We start from the raw sequence: 27,586 nt of genomic DNA on the forward strand, positions 1-27,586 counted from the left end.
CCTAGCCGGACAAGACAACGACCTTACTTTTTTCTAATTTTGTCTTTACCTTTTCTGTCAATAGCATTACTCTTATTTTTACTGTACCAACCTTTATTTTTGTTTTTGTGTATTTACTTCATCGAATTTGCGTATTGTGCTTATACATAGATTGTAATTATTCTATTCAGTTAAAAAAAAAATGTTACTTGATTTTTGAGAAAGTTAAAAGGACGCTATACCCGCATGTGTTGTCTCCGTCTTACAAATGTACAACATAGCAAAATACTGTTTTGCGCGGAACAACTATGCTCCCTCGTTATTTATAGTAAAATTACCAAAATTTCACAACGCATAGAGAACAATTTTATCTGTATCCGTAGCGTTTTTATTATTTGGATAACATAAATAAAATTAAAGTTACCGGTTTGAGAACATTGGGATTTTAGATAAGTTTTTTTCATTTAATTATTAAAAACTATATTGGTAAATGCTATCAAGAAATTAATAACCCTACGACACAGATAAAGTTGTTCCCTATGCGTTTTGGTATTTTGGTAATTCTAAATTTCTACTATAAATACCAATAGAGCATAGTTGTCCCACGCAAAACAATTTTTTGCTATATGGTACATTTGTAAGACGGAGACAACGCATGCGGGAATAGCGTCATTTTAAGTAACTTTTTTCTATTTAACTTGTAACTTTTAAAAGTTAAAAAAAACTGTTAACTTTCAACTCGATTAACTTGACGAGTTAAAAAAATTAGTGAATTTGCCCAGCTTTGCATTATATATATTATGTATACCGTGTGTGCGCACTAGACTTGAGTACCTATCAATATACAGGACAAAGAGAACATTATACCACCAAGTGCTGCAATGAATAGTAACAATACGGTATTCGGTACAATACAATAGGCGCCTTTGTATTATGTATAACACTTATTCATCCCGGTTTATATTCGTGGCGGCATTGTGGGTGAACGGCGATATTACATTATATCGTCCATTAGTCATCAGTATATCATATTATAATCATAATTAAATATATGCAAGAAGATTATTTTAACGCATAGCTGTCAGGAAATATCTTAGAAAAAATACAAGGACTTTTATTATTTTTTTAAACAATTTTATTTACCAATTTAATATTATATTCCCTAGACGTCTGCAGCAGTCCGACGATAAAAAAAAATCTCCACGAATAATTCGATTTTAAGTTGAAACGGAGTGTGACGACGTACGACGTACATGCACAAAGTTATTATAATAATTATTGCCATATTTTATTGGTTAATAATAATAATAATAATAATAAGTTTTTCAAATAATAATAATATTATCTGTTAATACACACGAATATAATAATATTGATATTTTGTTTTTGTTTCTCACTGCATCTGCTCGTGCGTCTTATTCAGCACGTTTAATAACGGCGTGCGTCGCATGTTAATAATAATAGTAATAATAATAATAATAATAATAAAATAAAAAGTGTTTTATAGACTCTATAGTCCGCTGCAGCAATAGTCGCGCAGATAAACAATAACGTAATTTACTGCGTATAATCACGGGTATTGTATATAAGTACTCAGAATCACTGCGCACTGCATATCAAAATATAATATTATGTCGTGTCGCCGCGCATCGTATCAATCGTATTTAAAGCGTAAATTATAATATTATATTTTGTGTTGGAAACAACGCACCGTCCTCACACTACATTTACTGTCCGATAGCCGATTTCGTCGGACGTCCGCCCGGAACAGTTATACCATAATCGAATAACCGGCAATCGTCGACCGTTGTGCAATATTCGGAAAAACTTTACGAAATGAAGACTGCCGCTACGACGATATTGTTGGTTTTCACCTTTTCCGTCCAACACTCGTTTTCGGCCGGCAAGTATTTTACGTCTACACTATAATATTATACCTATTATACCTAGTATTACCTACCAGCTATGACCGGCACCCAACCGCGATGTACCATGATGTCGTCACGACGTCACGTTGAAGTTGTTGAATTAAAATGGAACCGCGATTCCGATATTCATTTTTACGATGTCTACTATAGTATTATTATACCTATTAATTATTTTATGGTAATTTATAATAGTTCTTATACATTATTATAGAATACGATAGGTTATACATAGGTACCTACTGTTGTACAATGTATACCTAGCCAAGAAGTTACTTACCCGTTCAACTTTCTGAAAGTAGCAGCTGCACTAATATTTTTAAGGCGATTTCTGTACATTTTTATTTTTCACTAAATCGCTTAGTTTTAATTTCTTAGCAGAAAACTTTTCTAGACATTTTGTGCAAATAGGTATTGAACAAAATGGTTTTTGATTATTAATGGCGTTTAAAGTTTAGACGAACGGAGACTTGGATCCGGATCCATATACGAAATCTTAAAAAGAACCCTTAAACAGTACATTATCGATGTACATACTAATATACTATACACTAATACACTAATACAATAATACACGTCATATGTACTTATTTAATTTTCACGACCTTCTTGTACATTGTAATAACTCTTATTAGGAGCCTTTCCTCACACCCCAAGGGTCTGAGAATTTCGACTATTAGTTCCACCAAGTAGACTATTAGACTTTTGCTTGGTTTTGACTCCTTGTCACAATTATTTATTTCACTGTCTACATTTGCTTTAACTTTAAACATTTATAATAATAAAAACAATAATAACAATAATAATCATACACGACGTCACATCTCATTTAGAAGTGAACAATTTTTCTCCAAAAACGAAATAACAACTACGATGAAAAAACAAATACAGTCAACCGTTTGATTTATTATAATAATAATTTATCGTCTTAGACCACAGTCGTGTTATGCAAACACTTTGACGTCTGCAATTGTCAAACCAAAATAGCAAAAACGTACTTTAAAATAAAAAGCAAAAAAATCTGTCCCGTTAAAATGAATCACTCCGTACGCGCTTTCACCTACATAATTTAATGGCTTTTGACTTTGTGCACCCCGCGCCCGTCCATCATGGCGATCGCCGATCACACAATAATAATGATAAAGTGTTCAACTGTACAGGGGACTTGGAAAGCACGTTAAACCATTGTTGTAACACGGGAAAAACGTGGAGCGTGGAAAAAAAATCTTGCAATATCACTCTGTCGTTCCCTTTGTTCAATGTCAACGTCGAACACAATACGATGTGTCTGACCACGGTCGGGGCGTGTTGTTTGCAGTCGTTGAGGTATGTATATTATAGTGTAACGTAATATATTATTATTGTAAAACCTCAGCTTTTGAATTATTTTATTTATTGCTGTTCCATGATAGGTAATAATAATATATACAATACTTAGGTATATTGCCATTATTATTTTTGACGATTTGAGCGCGAAATTGTGTTGTTCGGAAAACTGTCGCTCGTTTTGGATATACTTACGCATCTATAATATTTCTCGAAAATACGTAAAAAAAAACTTTAAAATGAAAAATAAAGGCTAAAGTATTTTAACAATTTAACTCTACTGTCTATTTGGTTCTGTAACACGATGGTGGAAGTTAGTCGTTAGTTTTTGTCAATATTTGTGAAACTATACATTAACCATGAAAGATAAGGAGTAATTCGCATATTTTTAAAAAAGAATAAAAATATACAACTTAGTGGTTTTGAAAGTTTTACAATAAAATTTCGATATTATTTGTTACAAAAAAAATATCACTAAATTGCCACTAATAATGTCCAATCTGTGATGCAGTGTAAAATTAAGACTTCTGGGGACTCAACATTTTTTGGATCTTTTTATACTATTTAATTAAAGTTATATTATTATATTATTATTATTATTATCATTAATATCAGTACTTGTGCCTTTATAGATAATTTAAATTTTTAACTAATTTTCAGTTTTTTTTTTTAGTTTAATCTATTATGCAATTTTTTTTTTAGATAAAAATGCTTGACAATTTAATTTTTTCCTTATAAGTAGCGTTTCATATATCAATTTTATTAAAAATATCATTAATACATAGTTACAATATTTTAATAATCGTTTTCTTATAAGTTAACATTTTTAGAAAATTCAGCTAAATCGAAAAAATGGTTTTATTGTTAAGGAATCATATAAGATTTAAAAATGTAGTAAAAAGTTCTATATAATAATTATTTCTTAGAAAAATATAAAATTTTATAATTTAAATCCACTTTTATTTTTTATGAGCGTCTGATAATTTTATGAAATAGCATAGTTATGATAGGTACCTACAAGTACCAACTATAAAATAAAACTATGAAATTACAATTTCTTATAAAATAATATTAGTTTTTTGTTGTATATCAAAAATTATTATCCGTAAAACTTAAAAATTACTTCTGTTACTTAAAGTATCATTTTCTACAGTGAAATTTTCTAAATATACTGACAAATTTTAAGCTATTTTATGCTATAGACATTTGAATTTTTTTTTATTGCATTTCAAAATGTTTATACACTTTTTAGGCTCGGTGAATAATCTTGAAAATATAATAATAATATAATATATTCCACATTAACTTTTCTTATTGTAATATTTAAAAATATTAAAAATACATAGGCACAGTTTTTTTTGTAAGTGTTTGAAAAAATCACAAACAATTCAAATGATTTTATCTCTTAAAAATTACAAAATGTTCAATTTGTAAAGCTGAGGATTGAACATTTAATACAAAATCCCTCTCAAGTTTTCCTTTCATCATTAAAAAATAACAAAATAACATTGTTCTTTATAAACATTTGAATTTCAGTTAATACTGACGAAATTGAATATTTAAATGAAGGACAACGTTTTTAGTTTTTTGTTGTAATTTAGAAACTATTAACCGTCACAGGGACTTGATACTTGTTACCATTATGTATATCATTATTTTCTAACCACAATATTATGACTAATATTAGATATTTATACCACAAACATGCAAAGCTGGGCATTAACGAGTTAAAAAGTTAAAGTTAAATTAAAAAGTTAATTTTTTTTCAACTTTTTAACTAACTAGTTACTTTTGGCTTTGTATTAACTTAACTGTTAACTTAATAAATTTCTTTCTTAATTAATGTGAAATTAACTCGTTAATTTTTCATTTTAATAAGTAAGTTAAGTTCATTTATTTTGTTTTTAATTTTATAATATTTCACTATTTCAGTCTATTTTGTTTTCATGTCAAAAAATATGTATCGTAAATTATTTAAAGTTAAAAATTTATATTATTCGAATCTAACTTATATGGAAATACTGTATGATGTATTAACACTATATCCTATAATTTAGTTTTGGGTTGGAAAAATTATGTACGCTATCGTTGTATAAACAAATTAATTTTTTTTAACTTAATAAAAAGTTAACAAAAAGTGTGAATTAACTTTTAACTTAACTGAGTTAACCTAGAGTTAAATTAACTTTTAACTTTTAACTTTTTGTTATTGGTGCATATTAACTTAACTTAACTGAGTTAAAAAAAATCATGAACTTGCCCAGCCTTGCAAACATGAATATATTTATCCTTATAATCGACTTTATCGATATCTGTAAAAATAAACTAAACAATTTAAAATTTTTTTAAATAACTCAAAAAGAGTCAAAATATTTTGAAAATCTCATTATGTATAGAAATTTGGTGAACATTTTAAGTATCTGTGGTTATATGCTTTTGAGTTAAGTACAATAAAATAAGAAATTATTTCGATGAGAAACGGTTAATTTATGGATAATATCCAATTTCGTAAAAATGTTGTTAGCTTAGAAAAAATTCCGAGGAATCTTGTATTTCATTTTCAAACCTTGGGTATAAAAATAAAAATGTTATGAATTTTTTTTTTTTTTTTATTGAGCCTGAGCCCGGCAACTAAGGCCATTAGCTATTTTTGTTTATTGTTTGTATAGGTTTTTTGTTGGTAGGAGGAGGAACACGTGTGTGTTTGTTTTGGCAGAATTTTTGATTTGGGCACCCGTAGGTATCTGCCATGCCCGGGTGGTGGATGGCGGCACTTGTTCTCCGGACACCGTGACTTGCCCGAAGAAAAATGCCACCCATGGCCACTCCGTCCCTGTTATGAATTTATAACTCAAAATAATATCCAATTTTTCATAATTTTCACAAATTTTGTCAAAAAAAATAAAATAAAACAATACAAAAATTAAACTCACTTTACAATAAGTGATCACTTCAAAATACAATTCTGAGTGAAAATGGTCTGCAGCCTATATTATAAAAAACATATTTAATCATATATTATTATTTATATTGATACTAACCTTTTCACTGCTACGTTTTTTTTTAAATATCTTCTGACTGCTGAATTGATTTGAACATTACGCAGTTTCAGCACTTTGGTAACCACCAAAAATAATAATAGATAATAAGGTTTATCATTGCTACTAATAAGAGCATAGTAGGTAATTTATTTTACTATAAGTAATATAGTATGTTGAACTAATTTTTTTCAAAATGTAATAATTACCCACGAATAATATTTTTAAATTACAAAAAAAAATACTTAAATCGTTGTGGATCGTTTAAGTATCTACTTTTGATCATATTTGAGTATAAAATATTTATAAAAAAAAATGTAGTCCATATTTTATTATTTTGATATTTTGGTTACAATAATAAATACTTATCGGAAATCTTGTATTACATATTCAAGCGTTAGCTATACAAATTAAAATTTCTATACATTTTAAGCTAAAACATTTTTACACCAAGTCCTTTTAAAATTAATTAAAAAATAGTAGCTTCATTGTTTGGAAAAATACTGAGAATTTTTTCTTTTGACCTTCCATAGTATCAATTAAACCCAATTTGTTAAAAGAAACCACCTTTTAAATTGAAAATCTAAGCATTTTTTCAACAAGGTACTTTATAAATTATTTATTATTATTATTATTTATTAAAGTGTCTTCAGACTCATAAAAATACACAGTACACACGTTATAATGAAATCAATATATTCATTGCTCTGCTCAGAATCTAAGATAACTGAAAAAATGTAGAATATTACAAAACACCAGTTTTAAACAATATCAATTTTATTTGATGTTGTAATTCAAAAAGTAATAGGCTTGATATTTACACCAAAAATTATTATTGATATAATAGATTTTCTAGGCATGAAATAATAATAATAAAAAAAAAAATGTTTTTTTATTGAGTATTGACATTTGGAATTTAGGAATTAAAAAAAAAGTATTTCGTTGATGACATAACAATGCATGTGACTATACATATATTTTGTATTAGTGTTAGGTATAAGTTAACATTTTGTAGACATAATAAAACGTATAATGACAATTTCTCCTAAAACGACTGTTATTAATTAGGTGCTTAAAAAATATCAAACGTAAAAACTTTAAACATTCCACTATTACATTCTTTATCATACCTACAAAATTCCATTTCTAATATATTAAAATTTATAATTTTAAGCTATTTATACAAAGAGTCGACGTACTTTGCAGTTTATACACCCTTCTACGCTGTCGGTATTGATTTATATGTTTACACAAATAATATAACATATAGTATATACTATGTTTTTGGAAAAAATATAAGTTTAACCTATCATAAGTAGATATGTGGAACTTACCGGTACACATTTTTTGGTAATTTTACCAGTAAAATTTACGTTAAATTTGGTAAATTGGTAAAATTTGTAAAAAAAAATGTGTACCGGTAAGTTTTACATATATATTTATGATAGGTTAAACTTATATTTTTTCCAAAAACATAGTATATAGGTAATATATGTTATATTATTTGTGTAAACATATAAATCAATACCGACAGCGTAGAAGGGTGTATAAACTGCAAAGTACGTTGACTCTTTGATCCTTCTAAAAACATTTTTATGAAATGTGTAGATGTAGGATGAATTTTTTTTAATTTTTACTAACTACAAACCTATATCTAACCTAAATTTTTCTATACGGATATTATACGACTATACACTAAAATATAGTGTCTGTCCTTATAGTCGTATAGGCTACTCTGGCTTCCTAAATAAAAGTTATTATACAAGTAAAAACATTAAAAATGAGGGGGGGTCACTCGATTTTATGAACGGTAAAAAAAATTTACCCGGTAAAATGTACTTAAATTTACTCTTACCCGTAAAATTTACGGGCAGATTTACCGAGCTCCCATCTCTAACCATAAGTACTAAAATGTACAAATAGAAAAATAAATTATAAATATAGTTATGTAAATAAATTATAAAATATCCTCAGAAATAGAGCCGTATTCATCATTATAGCTATACTAGTAGATACATAATATAGTATACCCATGTTACATATGGTATATGTTCCATGTACCGTAGGAACTGTCCACTATACAATATCGTTTGTTCATTTTCGTAGATTTTCGGTATGAACGTGTCACAAAAGTCAAAGCATCAGCATTATTCAAGTCAAATACTCAAATATGCTTGATAAACATATGTCAGTCGTCGCCCATCGGAACACTTATTATTCGTAAGAGGCTCGCTCATTTGATTATTAGTGTACTTTTGTACTTGGTATAAGCATACTTGCAGTCGTGGAAACCGTGGCTAATAACACGAGTATAATATACCAGCTAGATAAACTTTTAAAATCTAAGTTACACCTTATTAAACGTCTGCAAAATAGTTACACGACTTAACTCCATAGGGGTTTTTTTTAGAACAGTGTACAAAATATGTACATTTTACGGTTGTGTATTATTTTTGCTTTGTTATAATATTATTGCAGTGTGTGTTTATATTTTGTAAAACCCAAGTTAAACCTTGAATACAATTTGTCGGATTTTAGAGGGCATAATATATTATGAAATAAAATGTTTGTACCTCGACGACTAGTACCTAAATGTATAATTTATCCAAAAAAAGAGCCCGCATGTCTATTAACATTATGTGTAATATTATTAAATATCTATTACCTATACCTACGTTTAAAAAAAAAACATACTACTTATAGTAATATCTATATCGTTAACGACTAACGTACAAACGACAATAATAATAATATTACAATATGATAGTCGGTATCCGATAATATAATCGATATTACTTTACTATACCGTGTGGAGTAGTGGCATATATTATTACGTCAATTTTATCAGTGAAAACTGCAGTGCGCCATTACGTAATTGCAGTTAATCTCATGCAGATTAGGTTAGGTCACTTCTATTACTTAATAGTATCATTAGTAAAAAATAATTTTTACAATCATTAGAGAATAAGCTTGAACTATAATAATAAGGGTTAAGTAATTGTTATATTATATTAATATTTTTAGATACTAATAGTTATAGACGCAAGCAATCTCTCCATATAGAAAAGTGCCACACGATCGGTGCCAAATAAATCTCTGGGAGAGTAGGACAATATTATTGTAGTGGAGCTCCGTTAATATTACTGAATGGCTAATGAGTTAATTTTAAAATTCAAACTTAGTTTCTGTAGTTACTTCTTATCAATATATGTGGAAATAATAATATATTGGTTACAGAAAATATTTATATTTATTCAAAAGGTATGGTCTTAATTTAATTCAAAATGTTTTGTCCACCGTTTGTAGTCATTATTTCCCAATTATTTTGTAAATGTAGACTATTCCACTGTGCACCACAATCTATCAAATATTATCAAATTATGTATGCACATTTTATATCTTTACCTTCGTTAACAATATTTTTTTTTGGACTTAAAAATTAATGACAAATAATTGTTGGCTGTAAAAGGACCAAATTACGTATTTTATACACGCAAACAAAACAAAATATTACGTCATATACCTACATTATATTAGAGTCGATAACGACCGTCATACTGTCGGGCTGTCATTATGAATTCGCTGGTGCAGTAAATAGAGCCATTTCGCAGTAGACGGTGAACTGTTATGTTGGCTCGAGTGACTAAAATACAATGTAGAATTATACACCGTATTATAATCATTGCGAAAATAATTTTCAGTGATGTTTTGAATTGTCGAGATTTAATTCGTACGAATAAAACTTTAAGCTGGCCTTTTGTTCACAGCACAATGTTCACATTGTACTTTCAATTTAAAAAAAACACATTGTTTTAAGTTTTCTCCGTACTCAACTACATGCAACGTAGAAAAAGGCTTTTTGAAACATAAACGTTATATTAACGGAACTATTGTTGTACTAAAAATTATCGAAATATGCATGCGTATATGCAGTATATGCAGTAAAAATTGGCAAAATATGATTCAATATATGCCGCTACATTTTTAAACTATTTACAATTTTGGTATTAAAAACTCAAAAATAAGTAGGTACCTACATAATAAAAAGAATTTATTTACTGGTTTACTAATTCGAATATATATTGATTTATACATGGCCACTATTACTTGCATGTTTTACTTGCCATTTTTAAACTATCGTGAAATAAAATAACTTTATTTTTAAAAATACTGACTGCACATTTAGGTACTGGGTTGAGAATTAACGAAATAACGTGATATGATGCGAACGCTGTAATAAACGAACATGAATCTACTGATTTTCATTTCTTCGTACAATCTAGAATGTAGATGTCAATTAGTTTTACCATAGTTTTGTCAAGAAAGGAACTCATAAAATCTTACGTACCTACCTCCGTACCATATGCGAAAATAGGGGGGGGGGGGTATTAATAGGGCCAAGCCTCTACTAACAATTTTAACGGTCCTCCCAAACATTTTCTTATTTTTTTTTAAGCTTATTCTTTATTATTTTAGTAGGGCTTGGGCTTCAGCCCCTCTAAATCTCAAACACTATTTTAGCCTGCATAAATGTGGTAAAAATTGCTCAAATATGCACTTTTTCTAAAATTTGACGAAATATGCAAAACTATGCTAGTTCAAACTTTGTATTTAATTTTGCCATATCATAAGACACATTTATAACTTGAATAATCTTCGACCACTAAAAAAAACACGTAAATGTAAAAAGTCCCGAACCCTATAGTGTTATGTCATAAACGTCTTTCAAAACAATGTGAAATGCAAAAAAATTCCACATACCCAAGGCAAGTCGTTAAAATATGTCCGAGCTCACCTAAACTTCATTAACAAATCTCAATACACCGCACTTGGTATATTTTTATTTAAATACGACAAATTAGTGTCACGTTCAAATTTAAAAAACAACAACGCAAAGAAAATTACAAATTGAAACGAAAGATTGGTACAATATAATATGTCTCAGCTGGCTTTTGATTCTTGTGGACAATGGAAACTTATCATTGCCCGTCATAAAAATAGGGATGTCCCGAGTGCGTCCCATTTTTAATTTTTACCTTTTTTATGGCCTGAGTGCATCCGCAGTCTTATCGATAAATTATATTAAATTGCCCGAATGCATCCGCAGTCTTATCGACAAATTTTATCAAATAGTCCGAGTGAGTCGCACGTCCGCTTCGGTCCGCAGCCAATACTTTTTACGAGACACAACCGACTATCGGCTATTATAGTACAAAATATGTACAATAATATAAGTAATTTTTACAACCACAGTGGCAACTGTGGAGAACCACGTTTTATTTTAACATCGATAATAAACGAGCACCACGACAGCTCATTTAGGTCAATAAGTGTGATTATTACTGAATAGTCAACTGACACACGATGTAGTGAAATTAGACTGAAGTTTAAAGTGTTAATAATAAACTTAAAATTTAATATTCAAAATGTTCAAAAAATATAAAAATGAATTATAGATAAGTTCTTACTGGAAGAAAAAACAATATTATAAAAATGTAGTAAACTCACCCAAACTTAAAATGTTGAAAAATTGGCGTAAACTATAATAATAAAAAAAAAATTAAATGTAACTATGAACTAGGGTCTAGGATGAATCCGGGCTACGTAAAAAATATGATCTATTTTCTTGGGACGCACTCGGGAAACTCTCGTAATTATAATAATAGTAGTTAGTAGTATTACCTTAGATGCTTAAATAATAAGCATTAGTCATTACATACATTCTACTGTTTTAGACAAAAACTCTGAAGCCACGTGATATCAAACAAAATAACTACATATTTTTGTTTGATAAAAACTAAAATCATTATTATTTTAAACTTTAATATTTATTTTTATAAATTATAGAGAAATACGATGTAACGAAGGGAAACAGGTCGGGCTGGAAAATGGAATTTGCAACGAAAAACCACAAATGGGAAGAAATCAAGTGGATTTCATGGTACGTATACAACTTATATAGATGATTCGTTATATTATATAAATTAATATTTAAGTAAAATAACTTGTTAAATACTATTATTAGTCAGTAGGTACCTACTCAGTATTGTTATGCCATTATAACGGGAGTTTTTTTTTCACTTTTGTCTGATATGGGGCGATTAACGAATGGGACGTGTGTATAGAAATATATAATAATGTATGGTAGTAAAGTGATTATAAGTTACATTTATAATTTAATACATAAATTATAGTTTACTAAGATAAATATTCTGCGAAGAACACGATTTAAATGTATATCTACTATGTAACAATTATAATTATATCTACCTGAATATTTTAAAACTATAATGTTATGTAGATTAACTTTTTTTTAACACGATATTATTTTAATGCATATTAAGTGTGATATTATAAATATTAAGCACATTGGCCCAATAAAGGTGGAGTCACAAATTCCAGCCACAGCATCCCAGATTTTTATAATATATTATTATAATATTATGACTGTTATTGAAAATATCTAAGTTCATAATATGTCAACAAATAAGTTACTTACATGATAGGTGCTTATTATTATATGGTAAATAGTTTATAGTTATATAGTATCTATATGGTTTTACTGACATATTGACATGCTGTGTTATACAATATAAATTATAATATTTGCTGCTCATAATATTTCCAATTTTATGCGTCCGTTGCTAAAAACGTATTGAATATATTTTTTTTACATTGTACGATCTATAAAATTTTTGTATAATAAGCATAAATGAGGTTGAGTATCAGTAACTATACAGAGTGGAGAAGCCGCCCACTGACGACACTCCAGGCGGTGTTTAAATATTTAATAAATAATTTCGTTTGAAAATCTTGAAATAAAACTATTGATACACTTTTACAAAAAATTCAATGCTTGTAAATTGTTAACTGTACCTATATTATATATAATTTTAGTATTCGTTCGGATAATATTATTCGATTAAACGTACATAAAAAATCAAACTACCTAAATAAGATAATAAGTATGACGCAGACTTTATAAAAACTAATGTTAAATTATAAAAACAAATTTGTCATGATGTGAATACGTGATTTCATACAAACATATAAGTAGTTGAAAAACGGTTTGATTCTAGGTTAAACGAGCTAAATATAATTTATTTATGTGCCAGCAAAAAATGTAAAACAAAACTATAGAGTTCTTTGACATTTATAGTATATGGCTTCGGATTCTTTGAGGTAAAGCTTTTCGAGAGCTTATGTTTAATCAAAACTCAAAAGGTATAATATTTAAATTGGAACGACTGCTGATGTACATTTGTTTGTGTTTTTAGGGATTTGTATTTATAGTTAAATATTATAATTATGTGTATGTTATCTCAATAGTGGCCAAAACAAACTGTTTTAATTGTAAAAATATAGTTGTCTTCTGTATAATGTTGATATTTTTACTATACTAAAACTCGAGATGTCTGGTTGGTTTAAACGCACTAATAAATATTTTTTTTAAAACATAAATGGATTTATTAATTAATGCTCTTGGAGAAAACTTTAGAAGCACATATTATTAACTTATTAAACAATAGTATATATTATTTTTTATCTACATTTATCAATTTTTTTTATTATTAGATTGTTTAATGTATTATGTATAATCGTTGTAGATATTTGTTAAGGCAATCTGCTAAGGTGTAGCATTATTTACCTATGATATTAGTATATTTCATAATAGGTAAATAATTTCTCACTATAGGACCACTACAAATGGGTTGCACCTAACAGTTAAAATAACTATGGGATTAAAACTTCCTGATATTTACATTTTAACTATATATCGTACTATGTTTAATGTTTATGATTTGTAATTATTTACTACCTATGAATAGATGTGCTGTGAAATATGTAAAATCGGTGTTGCTGTTGGTTCAACAAAAACGATATGTCAATCAACTCCATTGTTTCACGAACATCAATGGGGTGAAGTGTATCAGTCATGCTGCAGTATAGCTACTACAAAAGTAAAATCAATTTCGACAGAAACTAAAAATAATTATGTGGCAGCTGCTGGTCAGTTATATTTGTTTATTAAGCTCACATTGTTTTAAACTAATATAATACCTCAATTTTGAATAAATTAATGATAATTTAATGTCAACAGATCAAAGTACCTACCTATCAAATATGATATATTTTGTAATTTGTAATTGTATTAGATATCGATAGGTTATAATATTATGCTTTTTAGTGGTACCCAGTTATTCCGTAAAGTGTACCTGCATACAAATGTAATTAAACAATATTCGTTTATCTCACATGAATTTAAATAATAATTGTTTGAAGAAAGCATTTATAGATACTTTAAGCTATCACGTAAAGGACACTCAAGGTAGTAAGGCTGGATTTAAAGTCAAATGTTTAACTTTTTTTAAAATTTAAATTCATAAGTACATGATCTTTTCATGTTAATCAATATACTAAGAACTGGACTACTAGGTACTTAGGGAGTTATTAAATAACATTTATAATAATATTATGTAAACAGGAAGTCTCATAGATAATAATAATACTAAAAAAAAGCATATTAAACAAATTTCAATATAATATTGCCTATACTTAAGACTTAAATTATTACATCATGATATTATTATCTTTATTGGATATTTATTCAATTTATGTATGTGCAGAATCAAATGATTGTACTCTTGGAACACATAGTTGCACGTCCAGCGAAATATGTATAAGCACAAAAAATGGATTTGAATGTCAACCACGCCTGCCACCATTGACGATGTCTATGGTTCCTGAAAAATTAACTATGTATAAAAAAAAAACATATTTGTGATCCTGGATATGCTTATAATGCGTATGGACAAAAATGCGAAGGTAAATAATTGTTTCTCATAAAGATATATTATATTAGAATGTCTTAGGTAGTCCATAATGTTAAGTATTCATTTTGTTATAATTTTAAATAACAATTAAACTCTATATGATTGTAATAGCTAATAATAACAAAATAAATAAAGATACAATGCTTACGTATATACTGCCATAACAGGAACAACACTTCACATAAAATGGCCTTATCCTGGAACTCGTTTACTACATTCGCGCACTAACGTCCATGAGATAGGTGTCTTGTGTGTTTCTAGCACGCCTATATTCAGATAGTGTACCAATTTGACACTTATGCTGATCTATTTGTCTTATAATGTGTGGAGTTGAAAAGTGAACTAGTGATGTTAGTGCCTTAGTGGTCCACATCATCTCATATTAATTTTAAATACTTAATAATTAATCAATATTTATTTAATATTTATACCTAACATTTTTTAGTAGGGTACCATATCAGATTAAAAAAATATATTATTTATAATATCTAAAAAAAAATACAAATAATTTTAAACGTGGTTATAGGTGTATACATTAATGCACATACCAGTTTGAAAAAAACGTTAAATTTTTAAAATGTTCGGTAAAAAATTAAATATTATTAAATTAGATTAGGTAAATAAGACTATAATAATCTCTATTATGAAAATGTTATTAATTGTTCAATATTATTTAATAATGAAAAATTAGACGAATCGAAAAAAAAAAAAAATCAGAATAAATTTGTTTGTTTATATTATAGACATACCTGTGTATACACATCAAAATTTTAAAAAAACACACATCATTGTAAAATCAATACATTCATCGCTTAGCTCAGAATCTAAAATATAAAAACATTAATTTTTATTTATTAATAATATTTTTGTAGTACTTAGTTGGTTTTTGGAATTTGTAAGTTAAACCCCTACCCTATAGCAAAATGCCGAAAATCCATCCCCCCATATCCCCCATATCCCCCATATAAGTTGGTTCTCACTGAGATATCTACAGCCCTAGATATTAACAATCAGCCCCCCCCCCCCCATATTCGGCAAATCGATCTGGACCGATTGTAAGTTAAAGATATTCATTTGTAAGTATTTGTAAGTTGGTTTTCAGAGTTTGTAAGTTAAACCCCTACCCGTTGGTGTATTACTCAAATCCGCTCTAAGTGATAACTTCATTATAATTATATGATACTTCACCCATTCTCCAGAAAATCTGGTTTTTCGACTGTAGTACCATCCACCACCACGGGAAAACTAATTTTTATCTACATAATATCAAAAAAAATTGTTGAATAACATAAATCAAAACAATTAATTAATGAAACTATAATAATATGTCAAAATAATTAATTAAACTAAGCTTTTAATACATTAATAATATTTAAAAATAATTGTGTTCATTTTTTTTATGAATAGTTTTTTTAACAAATATACATTTTTTATCCGACTTATCAAATATACATTTTTTATTAAAAAGATTTTCTTAATGAATAGATTTTTTTGTCAAGTATAGATTTCTTAACTACTATAGATTGAACTTAGATTTATAAAGCCAAATTTAATATAAAATCTGAGTAAAATAAAAAAATGTTGTTTGAATAAGATATCCTAGCTTTATAAAACTGATACAGATATAAAAAATCGTGATATAAATCCATATTCAATAAAAAGTCTATACTTATTTCATCAAAAATTTTTTTTAATACAAAATATCTTGATTGACTTAAACAAGAAAATAATAATTGTTGATTGAAAATAATTAATATAACTGACTCTTATAAAACGAGTAAAAATTAATGTATATTTATAATTAATTAGAATATACAATTTCAAAAAAATGAATAAAAATGATTCATATAGAAATACTTAATAAAATGTATGTATATATAAAGTAATAAAAATGTAATTAAACAATTTAAAAAATAGAAAAAATAAAAATGACTAAAAATTATTAAAAATGTAATAACGTTTGATTAGTTAATTTTTTTTAGTCATTCTTTAATATTTTAAAGTATCAATTTATTATTAATTATAAATATACATTAAAAAATCTATTTAATTTAGTTTATTGAATTTAGTACTTCTTAATTTCATTGTAATAAGCTTTTTAAAATTGGCTTTTTAAATCTACGTGCAATTTATGGTAGTTAAAAAATCTATACTTGACAAAAAAATCTATTCATTAAGAAAATCTTTTTAATAAAAAATGTTTATTTGATAAGTCTGATAAAAAATGTATATTTGTTAAAAAAAAACTATTCATAAAAAAAATTAACACAATTATTTTTAAATATTATTAATGTACTAACAGCTTAGTTTAATTAATTATTTTGACATATTATTATAGTTTCATTAATTAATTGTTTTGATTTATGTTATTCAACAATTTTTTTTGATATTATGTAGATAAAAATTAGTTTTCCCGTGGTGGTGGATGGTACTACAGTCGAAAAACCAGATTTTCTGGAGAATGGGTGAAGTATCATATTATAATTATAATGAAGTTATCACTTAGAGCGGATTTGAGTAATACACTAACGGGTAGGGGTTTAACTTACAAACTCTGAAAACCAACTTACAAATACTTACAAATGAATATCTTTAACTTACAATCGGTCCGGATCGATTTGCCGAATATGGGGGGGGGGGGGGGAGGGCAACTTCACACACTTTACAGTAAGTCATATATAATAATATTAAATTTCCTCGAAATTATAAAAATGGTTATGTATGTTTTTTCTAACCGGTCCATGGAGCTACTTTTAAAATCAGACACGAAAAAATGCCCCCCCCCCCCCCCCACAAATTCCTGATCAAAGTTTATTAGAAAAAATATATTTATTAAAATTGTTTTCGATTAATAAAATTTGTTTTATAGATATAGATGAATGTTCTCAACAACCATGCGAAATAAATGAACAGTGCAAAAATTTACCTGGAAGCTATAAATGTCATTGTAAAAGTGGTTATCAATTGGACAAAGTAACCAATGCATGCACAGGTAACATGTTTTTTTTTTTAAAAAGCGTATAATTACAATTATAAGGAATAATTTTATAGCCACCTAAAAATGCAAAAAAATTATAAATATACAACTGATCACTCAGTTCCTAAGTAGATTGAAACCAAAAAGATTGAAAATATTGTCGACTATTTATTACAGAATATTTAAAACAACTATTTGATGTATAGGTTAGATATATTGAGGTATCTTTATCACAATTTAAAATTTTTATATTTTTATCCGCATCATGATACCAAATGGGAAATAATTTTCATAATCAATATTCTAGATTTATGTATTCTTTTTCCTTCTTAAGTTCAATAAAATATTTAAGAATATAATAAAATGAAAGTGAAGGAAGAGAATTGGAGACCCCTTGCACAGTTGCACCTCCCCATAAATATGCCACCGATGTACATATACATATAAATATTACATTTGTAGCACATTTATGTTACAGACGTCGATCACTTGGTAAAGGTAGGGTTTACTAGTTAATGCTAGGATTTACTAATCATACTCAATTAATGCTGAAAAGTCAAATTTTATTCGTGCTTTTATACTAAATAAGGTTTGTTTAATATTAAATAAGCAAAATATTTATAAGGTACAATTCACAGATAAATTGTAGAATTAAACAAATTCTAGTGTCGTCAATCAAATATATTATGTAGAACTGTAGGAGTAGGCCACAGTCTATAAATCACAATAGTAGACCTTATGTAGATAAACTATAAATAATTATCTATAAATATAATTTAAATAAATATCAGAAGGCAGGTAGCTTATTTTTTATAATAATGTATAGTCAAAGTTTTCAAAAAATGTTCGTTAATAACCAAATTAATAATTTAATTGCATGTACCTATAGCTAAGTTTTTAATTTGTAATTATCAGTAGGTAAGTATTTATATTAGTATTAGTTTTCTGTTATGGATCAATCAGATTTTATACTGTTATGTCTAATACCTCCTACCTTGTACCTATGCTTTTAGTACCTATGAAAGATAGAATACGATTATTACCTATGTTTTTGAACTATCACTATAATCACTATACACTATTATCGAAACCTAATCCTAACTAATAAATTCTATAGCTTTACGACCCGGTGGTCGAGCTGTATCTGTAACATAATAGGCTTTATACATTTTTAGGGACAAATATGATGACACATAGGTAATACTTTAATTGTATGTGTTGAAATATGAGTTATATAATGTATAATATAATATAATATTATTATATATATTTTGTAACCAGTTACAATAATAGTCGTACTAAGGTTACAAAATGTTAAAATGAGTAGAACAAGAAACATAATAAACACAAATATGTTCAATGGGGCCCATTATCTTCTTGAACAATAAATACAAAAAAATAATTAAAAAAATATTGAATTTACGTTGTTCTAGACATAAACGAGTGCCAATTAAACTTGCACACGTGTCAAGAATCTCAGCGATGTGACAACACGGCTGGTTCATTTCAATGTATTCGTTTCACCGGATGCGGAACAGGGTACACGCTCGACGTCGAATCAGCTTCATGCATAGGTCAGATTGTGGAAAATTACGTTACTATAATAGTTGGTCAACAGAATATTATCTAGTCGGTTCGATCAACGTCATATAGAAAATATTTGGATTTGTAAAACGTATTGCCATTGTTATAATATTATATTATATTATAATAATAATATAATATAGGTTATCGCCAATCAGTGGCATTACGCTCTACGCCGCAACAATATTTTGTTTGTTTCCGTTTTGTCAGTCGTTTAATGAGTTCTGGAATCGGGAAAAATTTCAAGTGAATTTATGATCTTCACAATGAGATATTTTTAATTTTAGTGAGGTTAATTTCTGTAGATTTCTGGAAAACGGAACGCAATAATATAGTAATAATATAATATAATATTATAATAATATAATATATAGGTTCATAATATATTTAAAGGGGGATGGAGTGGTCGAGCGAACTGAGGTGTCGGTTGCGACGCGCACCGACGCCGGTTCAAAACCCGGCTGCGGGCGGTATTTTTCTTCGGGCAAGTCACGGTGTCCGGAGAGAAGTGCCGTCATCCCCCACCCGGGCATGACAGATACCTACGGGTGTCCACTAAAAAATCTGTCAAACTAACAAACACACGTGTTTAAACCTACAGTACCCTCCCCCACAGTTAAAAACCACCCAATGTCCTAAGTTGTCGTGGGCTAATTAATAAAAAAAAATAAAATATATCTATATATTTAAATATTATATTGACGTGGCTAAAAAATCGAACACTAATAGAATTGAAACATTCCAAAATATAGCGCTCCGACGGTTGTCCAATGCTCCACCCTATGTCTCTAACCTAGCCCTTCATAACGATCTCCATATGAGAACAATAGAAGCGGAAGCACACATTTTCTACACACGTTTCCATAAACGACTTCAAAACCAGACCCTCTCATAAAAGATCTGTCCATCCTCACACTACCGGGAAATCCTAATCACAGATTAAAAAGAAAGTGGTGCCGTGACCTTTTATAAAACTTTAATGTCTAACGTCTCTGAGAAAATAAAAAATAAATAATAAATAATTAAAAAAAAATAATAATTGTCATTAGCCAAGATCCACTAATGGGTGGGTGCTTATTCAAAAAAATTCATGTTTCTATTTTTTCTCTTATCATATAAACGTATTGTGCTAAAAATAGTATAGATTTTTTATGTCAAATAAAAATATATATATAAAAAAAATATTATATCGAGTATATAGATGTTCAATACAGGTGTAGATTAAATAAGATTTTATTACCATCCTCTATAGACATGACATAAATTACAAAATGTTTTAAATATTCAAATTTCTTTAGTTTTATTTATTAAAATAAATATTTATGCAAGGTAAAAAGATTACAAATATAATACAAGGATCATCATGATTATATTATTATATATATATCAATACTATTTAAAAAGACAAAAAAATACTAACTCAAAATGTTTTATATAAGCGTTTGAAGGTTCAATTTTGACAATATTTGTTAATAGATTAAGATAAAAAAAAAATGAATACATACAAGGTTCTTCTTAAATTTATCTTCAGCTTTAAAAATATATTGATTATACTTAGTAGGCACGATTATTTTTACGGATATTTGAAGTTCTAATTTTAACCGAATTCAAACTAAAAATAAAAATGCTAACTAGTACCTCCTATGCTATAATGAAAAATTATTTACTTTATAAGTACTTGTGAGCCATTATACTATATTTATCTATAAGTATGTATAACTTTATTTAATAATTTAATATTCCCAATGACATTTTTAAAATATTTAGACTAATTTGGAGTTATTTATTTACCACGAAAGCTCGAACTTATACACACCGTTATACGTTACGTGATATTACTTAATAACCAATAAGTTAATAACAATAATGTATTTTACAATATTATAATTATTTTTAGTACAATGTTATAATATGTAATGTTTCTTGAACAAATTAGCTTAACATAAAATTACTTCCACACTTCTATTAGAATAATAAATTACTAAATCTAAAAATTAAATATAATATGTATTAATAAACTACTCGTATGAAATTTAATTTTTATAGATCAAAATATTCCAAATTTTATACCGATTCGGGAAGTGAAATCAAAAAATAGCCAATTGGTTTATGTTATCTTTGAAAACAGAGAAAAACTTAAAAAACGATAACTGTCGTTTTGAAACGAATTAAAGTTATGTTAAATAAATATTTTCAAACACGTTATCATTTTCTAAAATACCGAGTGTCTTATGTGAAATGGATCATCCCGTACTTGTTAATCCATACCTTATCACGATCGAGTATTTTATAATCTCGTCCGAGTAATGGAGTGCATTGTAGTGCCTATATACTTACTCAATATTATATTAACGTTGTGTTCACTGACGATAATAATATGATGTCGAATGATCTAAAAACCAGGTCCGTGGTTGGGTCTAAATTCGTATTAATGACGCTTTAGTGACCGCATTTCGTCCGTCCACGGATTTATTCGCATAGACTTCATGGGTTTGCATATTAACAGAGAGTAAAATCAATGTGGGTAGATATATTGTTGTGATTTAATCGTACGCCGTCGTTGGCATTTAATAAAATACTAATTATAAAAAAAGTAATATTCAATTCTGGTTATTATAGTTTAGTATTATAATATTTTTATATATTGTTCAAATACTTAAAAAAAAGAAAAAAAGGTGGGCAAGCGGATGTCGCTCTGCTGTACATTAGGTTACAAGTGGGTCACTGTAATGGATGGTGTTAAATTTGAATTCAATGATATAATATCATTGTATAAGAAAAACGATTCTGAGCGAAAACGGTCAGTCAGCCTATGATATTACTAAGTATATTTGATGATATTATTTTGAATAAAGTAATTTATATATTTACTTATTTACGTGGCTCCTTGTTTTAAATTTTCAATCCTTAGCTATAAAAGTTGAACATTTTATAAATTTTTAACTACAAAATAATTATTAAGTTATAAATTTAATAAATTTTGTCAAAATTTGAACTTTAAATGCATATACAAAAAAATTGTGCCTATGTATTTTTAATATTTTTCAATTGCTATTAGAACGATATATCAGGAGACTTATATTACATTTTCATGCTTTTTTACCCAACAAATAACATTTTATTGATATTTATAGAAAAAAAAACTAAAACAGCTCAAAAAGAGTCAAATTATTTTTAAAATTTTATCGTGTATAGAAAATGCTAATACAAACATTTAGTAAAATTTTCAAGTATCTACAGTCATATGTTTTTTAATTACAACAAAATAAGAAAATCGTTACATGAGATATTGAGTGAATATCAAAAGCTGTAAAAATATGAATTTCAAACGCTCATAAAAATTTAATTTGACTTTCTTGTAGACATTTTTTTTTTGATAAAGGTCGACTAACTTATGAATAATCTTATATCATATTTTCCAATCTTAGATTTAAAAAAAAAAATTTTTATGAATTCTCAACTCAAAATAATTTGCTAATTTTCGTGATTTTTCTGTTTTTTTGTGACTAAGGATTTTTAATTTTTTTCATCTGTCTTTGAAACAATAACCTAGGAGCCTTCTATTAAATTTTCAAGCTTTATTACTAAAAATTTTATTGATATTTATAGAAAAAAAAACTAAAAAAAATAGAAATTGACAATGTCCGTAAACAGCTCAAAATAAGTCAAAATATTTGTTAAATGTTATGGTGTAGAGAAAATGCTAATACAAACATTCAGTGAAATTTTCAAGTATCTACGGTCATTTGTTTTAGAGTTGCACCAAAATCCAAAATCGATTTTCTCAAAAAGACATTTATTACCAAAATTACTATCTATAAAGGAGTATAGAAGTATCATACTATTTATTAATAACTCTTTACTGATTTTTGAAATTATTATCATTATATATTTTTGTCATACAAACATAAACTTTGGAATAGACAAGTAGAAATCGTAATGGTAAGTTAAGAGCTTTAAGCGCCTATAGCCCATTTGGATGCAATTTACAAAAGGGTCAATTTTAAAAAGTTCCCGTAAATACATAAATTCTCAAACGGCTCCCGTTTTTGACAACACAAATTACTTTCTACTTCATACAGACTTAGGACTGTGTCAAAAGATATTAGTAGAATTAAAAAAAATATATATGCATAGTAAATACGCAAAGTTGAGGTTAGCTATACAAAAAAATCATAAATTATAAAAATGTGTTGCTGGTTTTTTAAAAATTGTCGTTATGTTTACGTATTTTGTCAATATTTGAAGTTTAACTGCTTATAAAAAAATTGTGACTATGGACTTTTAATTTTTTCATCTGCCTTTGAAACAATATATTAGGAGCCTTCTATTAAATTTTCAATCTTTTTTAACTAACACATTTTATTTTATTGATACCTATTTATAGAAATAAAAACTAAAAAAAAATGGAAACTGAAAATGTTTGTAAACAGTTCAAAATAAGTCAAAATATTTGGTAAATGTTATGATGTATAGAAAATGCTAATATAAACATTCAGTCAAAATGTCATGTACCTACGGTCATTTGTTTGAGAGTTGTTTTTTTATACATTCCATTTGGGATATTTCATAAAATAAAAATGTATTAATGATGACCCCCACCACGTCCTGTTTTTGTTTTATTTTGATTCAGTTCTAACCTATTGACATGACAGTGAGATTTTATTTGCGTCTAGGATTTTATTTTGGTCAGTATGTCAATAACCTTAAAAATGTTAAGATGATTAGTATTGAGTTTATTGTTGAGTTTACTATGGAACGATTCACAGCCATTTGGGGTCAAAGAAGGGGAACATTTAGCCCACATTTGTGGAGGGAAACGACTATCTATACCTATTGAAAGCTTGTAACTGTCGCTGATTAGCCATTAATGCTTGTTTAACCCGCCAAACACGCTATCGATTTTAAAGTTAGGCATTTTATTGTCGATTAACGGAGCCACGTGGAAACCAAAATATGGATGGAAGCTATTTGTTGCATCAAAGTCAACACTAGAAAATTGTATTCATTTTTTAGAAAATGTAGGTATTCTTAGAAATAATAATCTTTTTTTTAAAGGGTCGTACCAATGAGTCGGGTTTCCGAAACGGCCACAGCGATCCGTTAGACATTATCATTATAATAATACCAATAGTTTATATTAAAAATGAAAATTATAATTATTAGGACTCAATTTTTTTTATAGACAATTATAATTATATCATATAAAGCACTATTAAGCATACTGCAGTAATGTTGCGTTTGGAATACGACTTTTATTTTCTCACTCTAATCAGTCGATAAGATATGTCGATATTTAAAAAATATATTTAGGTACCTAAAACGTTTGCTCAAAATGTGTGTTGTGTCCATAGACGACGATGAATGTGCACTGAAGACGGACACCTGTGGCGTCTTGGGCCCGGATTGGATCTGCAGAAATACACTTGGTTCCTTTCGGTGCGATAAGAAACGTTGCACGGGGCCGAATTGCCGAGTTCTTCAAGGAGGCTTTAACAACACAAATCAGAGCAATCGAAGCAGCGTGAAATGTCTTCGTGGTTACGAAACGGACCAAAACAATAAGTGCACAGGTATAACTAATGTGATTATTATTACATATTATTTATTTATTTATTTTTGGTTGTGTATGTGTATATTAGATGGGGGGGGGGGGGGGGAGCGGTAAATTCTGTTTGAACAAAATGGATTGAACCCACACTATAATATGTTTGGACCATATTTGTTTATAATATGAAGTGAATGAACCACTTTTTTTTAATTATCAGCAATTATTTGCAAGGCCTAAAAATTCAGTTGGTTCATATTTTGGTTTATAAGTATGTGGATGTGTGTCACCTATCAAGCCTGAAATGTCCTTCCCACACGAGAAACGCATTCTATTTTTTGTCAGGCATATGCGTTCATCGATCAAGGCAAAGGTAATGCAGAGGTCTATGCCACAACTAGACTATTCTACGAAAACAATAATTCATGAAAGAAACGATTTGGTTTTAATTATTTCAAGCGTCATGCATGAAGGTCATAATATAAATATAAGATGTAACCAAAAGTGTATGTTTTGTAACGACCGTGGTATAGATTTCGTATAGATAGATAAAGATTTTTTTAATTCAATAGATTTTTTAACAAATATAGATTTTTTTTAAATAATTAAAGTATAACACCTTGGAGAAGTCACTCTGCAATATAGTATAGGGTCGAATACAAGAAAATTAGTTTCTTTTACACTAATTACACAAAACAAAAACGATGTAGGTACCTAAGTACATTATGTAATATTACAAACAAAATACATTTAATATTATTAAATATTTGGAACAAATTCACCCGGCCTTTTTTTTTTTTTTTTTTTTAAACATACGTATTTTAACGAGCTAAGAACGATGGTGAAATCACAATTTGCACTATCAGTAAGTCATAGTTTTTTAGTACATTAAATAAAAAAAATAATCAAATTTCTGACATAATCAAAATATTACTTATTTACAAATCGTAATCAGATACTATGACTATCTTTTTTGAACGTACCTATGTAGAAAACATTTGTTTTTCTGTGCTAGTGGATGGTACGATTATAGAAAAATTTTCGAAATATAAACGAAGGTTTGGAATTGATCGAACAAAAGGGGGAAGGGCCCCATGAATTTGCCACCCCACGCATAGCTATTATTTAAAAATATAATGATATAAGAATACTTATATTTTCCACACTGAATTAACAACAATAATCATAAATGCATGATTAGTAAATTAGGTATAATACATAAATGTGTTATTTTTCAAAATTGATGTTCTTAGTTTGTTGGTATTGAATGATCGGATTGTGCAATATTTGAACATAATTCGTTTTTAAACCCAAATGCGATTTGATCATTATTCATTACCTTTGATGAACCAAAATGACGCCGAGTGCAATTCAAACATTTTGGTTTTGGCTGTTCGACAATCCCCTTTTATTTGGTTCAAACTATTAACTCTTCGGTGGGAAATATATTTAATTAATTCGTTCATACCAGCTTTTAACATTACGGCCGTCTGATTTGTGATATTTCCTATTTTAGATTCTGAGCAGAGCGATGAATGTATTGATTTTAGTATTTTACAATGATGTGTGTGTTTTTTTTTTAATTTTTTATTTTTTATTTTTGTGTCTGCATTACCTTTTAGAACAGTAAAAAAGCTTAGGTTTTCTTCAACAGTATCTTTTATGATAGGAAAGTGAATCTAGTTGGTACTTTGGGGGGTCAAAACTATAAATTTCTCAGCAGTTTTCAAAAGCGACGTGAAAAACAAAAGAAAAATTAAGGAAAAACGGGAATTTTTACGCAAAATCTGTTTTTGAGAAAATCGATTTTGGTTTTTGGTGCAACCCTAAAACGAATGACCGCTGGTACATTACATTTTGACTGAATGTTTATATTATATTATATAAATTACTTTATTCACAATAATACCATCAAATATACTTGGTAAATCTCATAGGCTGACTGAAGTTTTCGCTCAGAATCGTTTTTCTTACATAATTATGATATTATATAATAGAATTCAAATTTAACACCATCCATTACAGTGACCCACTTCTAACCTACTGTTCAGCAGAGCGACATCCACTTACTCACCTTTTTTTTTAACTGAATAATATTGTGATAATGAATTTTGTTGTTCCGCAGACATAAATGAATGCAGATTGGCCAATCGGTGCTTGAAAAATGAAATGTGTATCAACACGAATGGAAGTTACTACTGTTTACCCAGATCAAAAAATTCTCTGCGGTGAATGTAAAAATATATTTTGTTATAATATATTAATGTATACCTACGAGTGTTATCTATATTAAAAGTAAATGTTTGTTTGTATGTTTAATTTTTCTAATTACGGCCTATAATTAACAATCCTTATCATAAAAAATCAAAACAAAT

At 27.8% G+C, this 27,586-nt stretch overlaps 1 protein-coding gene across 1 annotated transcript; it reads left to right on the forward strand.

The window, feature by feature from the left end:
- The first annotated feature begins 1,566 nt into the window (after window positions 1-1,566).
- Window positions 1,567-27,523, forward strand: LOC132936432 (fibulin-2-like). The gene is given in 10 exon segments (XM_061003159.1): window positions 1,567-1,882; window positions 3,065-3,230; window positions 12,116-12,209; window positions 14,098-14,278; window positions 14,896-15,032; window positions 15,034-15,094; window positions 17,972-18,094; window positions 19,513-19,653; window positions 25,018-25,236; window positions 27,337-27,523. Coding segments are annotated over 10 exon segments (1,296 nt in total). The 5' UTR covers window positions 1,567-1,815; the 3' UTR covers window positions 27,444-27,523.
- Window positions 27,524-27,586: the final 63 nt, after the last annotated feature.

Source organism: Metopolophium dirhodum, chromosome 1 (assembly GCF_019925205.1).
Source record: "Metopolophium dirhodum isolate CAU chromosome 1, ASM1992520v1, whole genome shotgun sequence".
NCBI lineage: Eukaryota > Metazoa > Arthropoda > Insecta > Hemiptera > Aphididae > Metopolophium > Metopolophium dirhodum.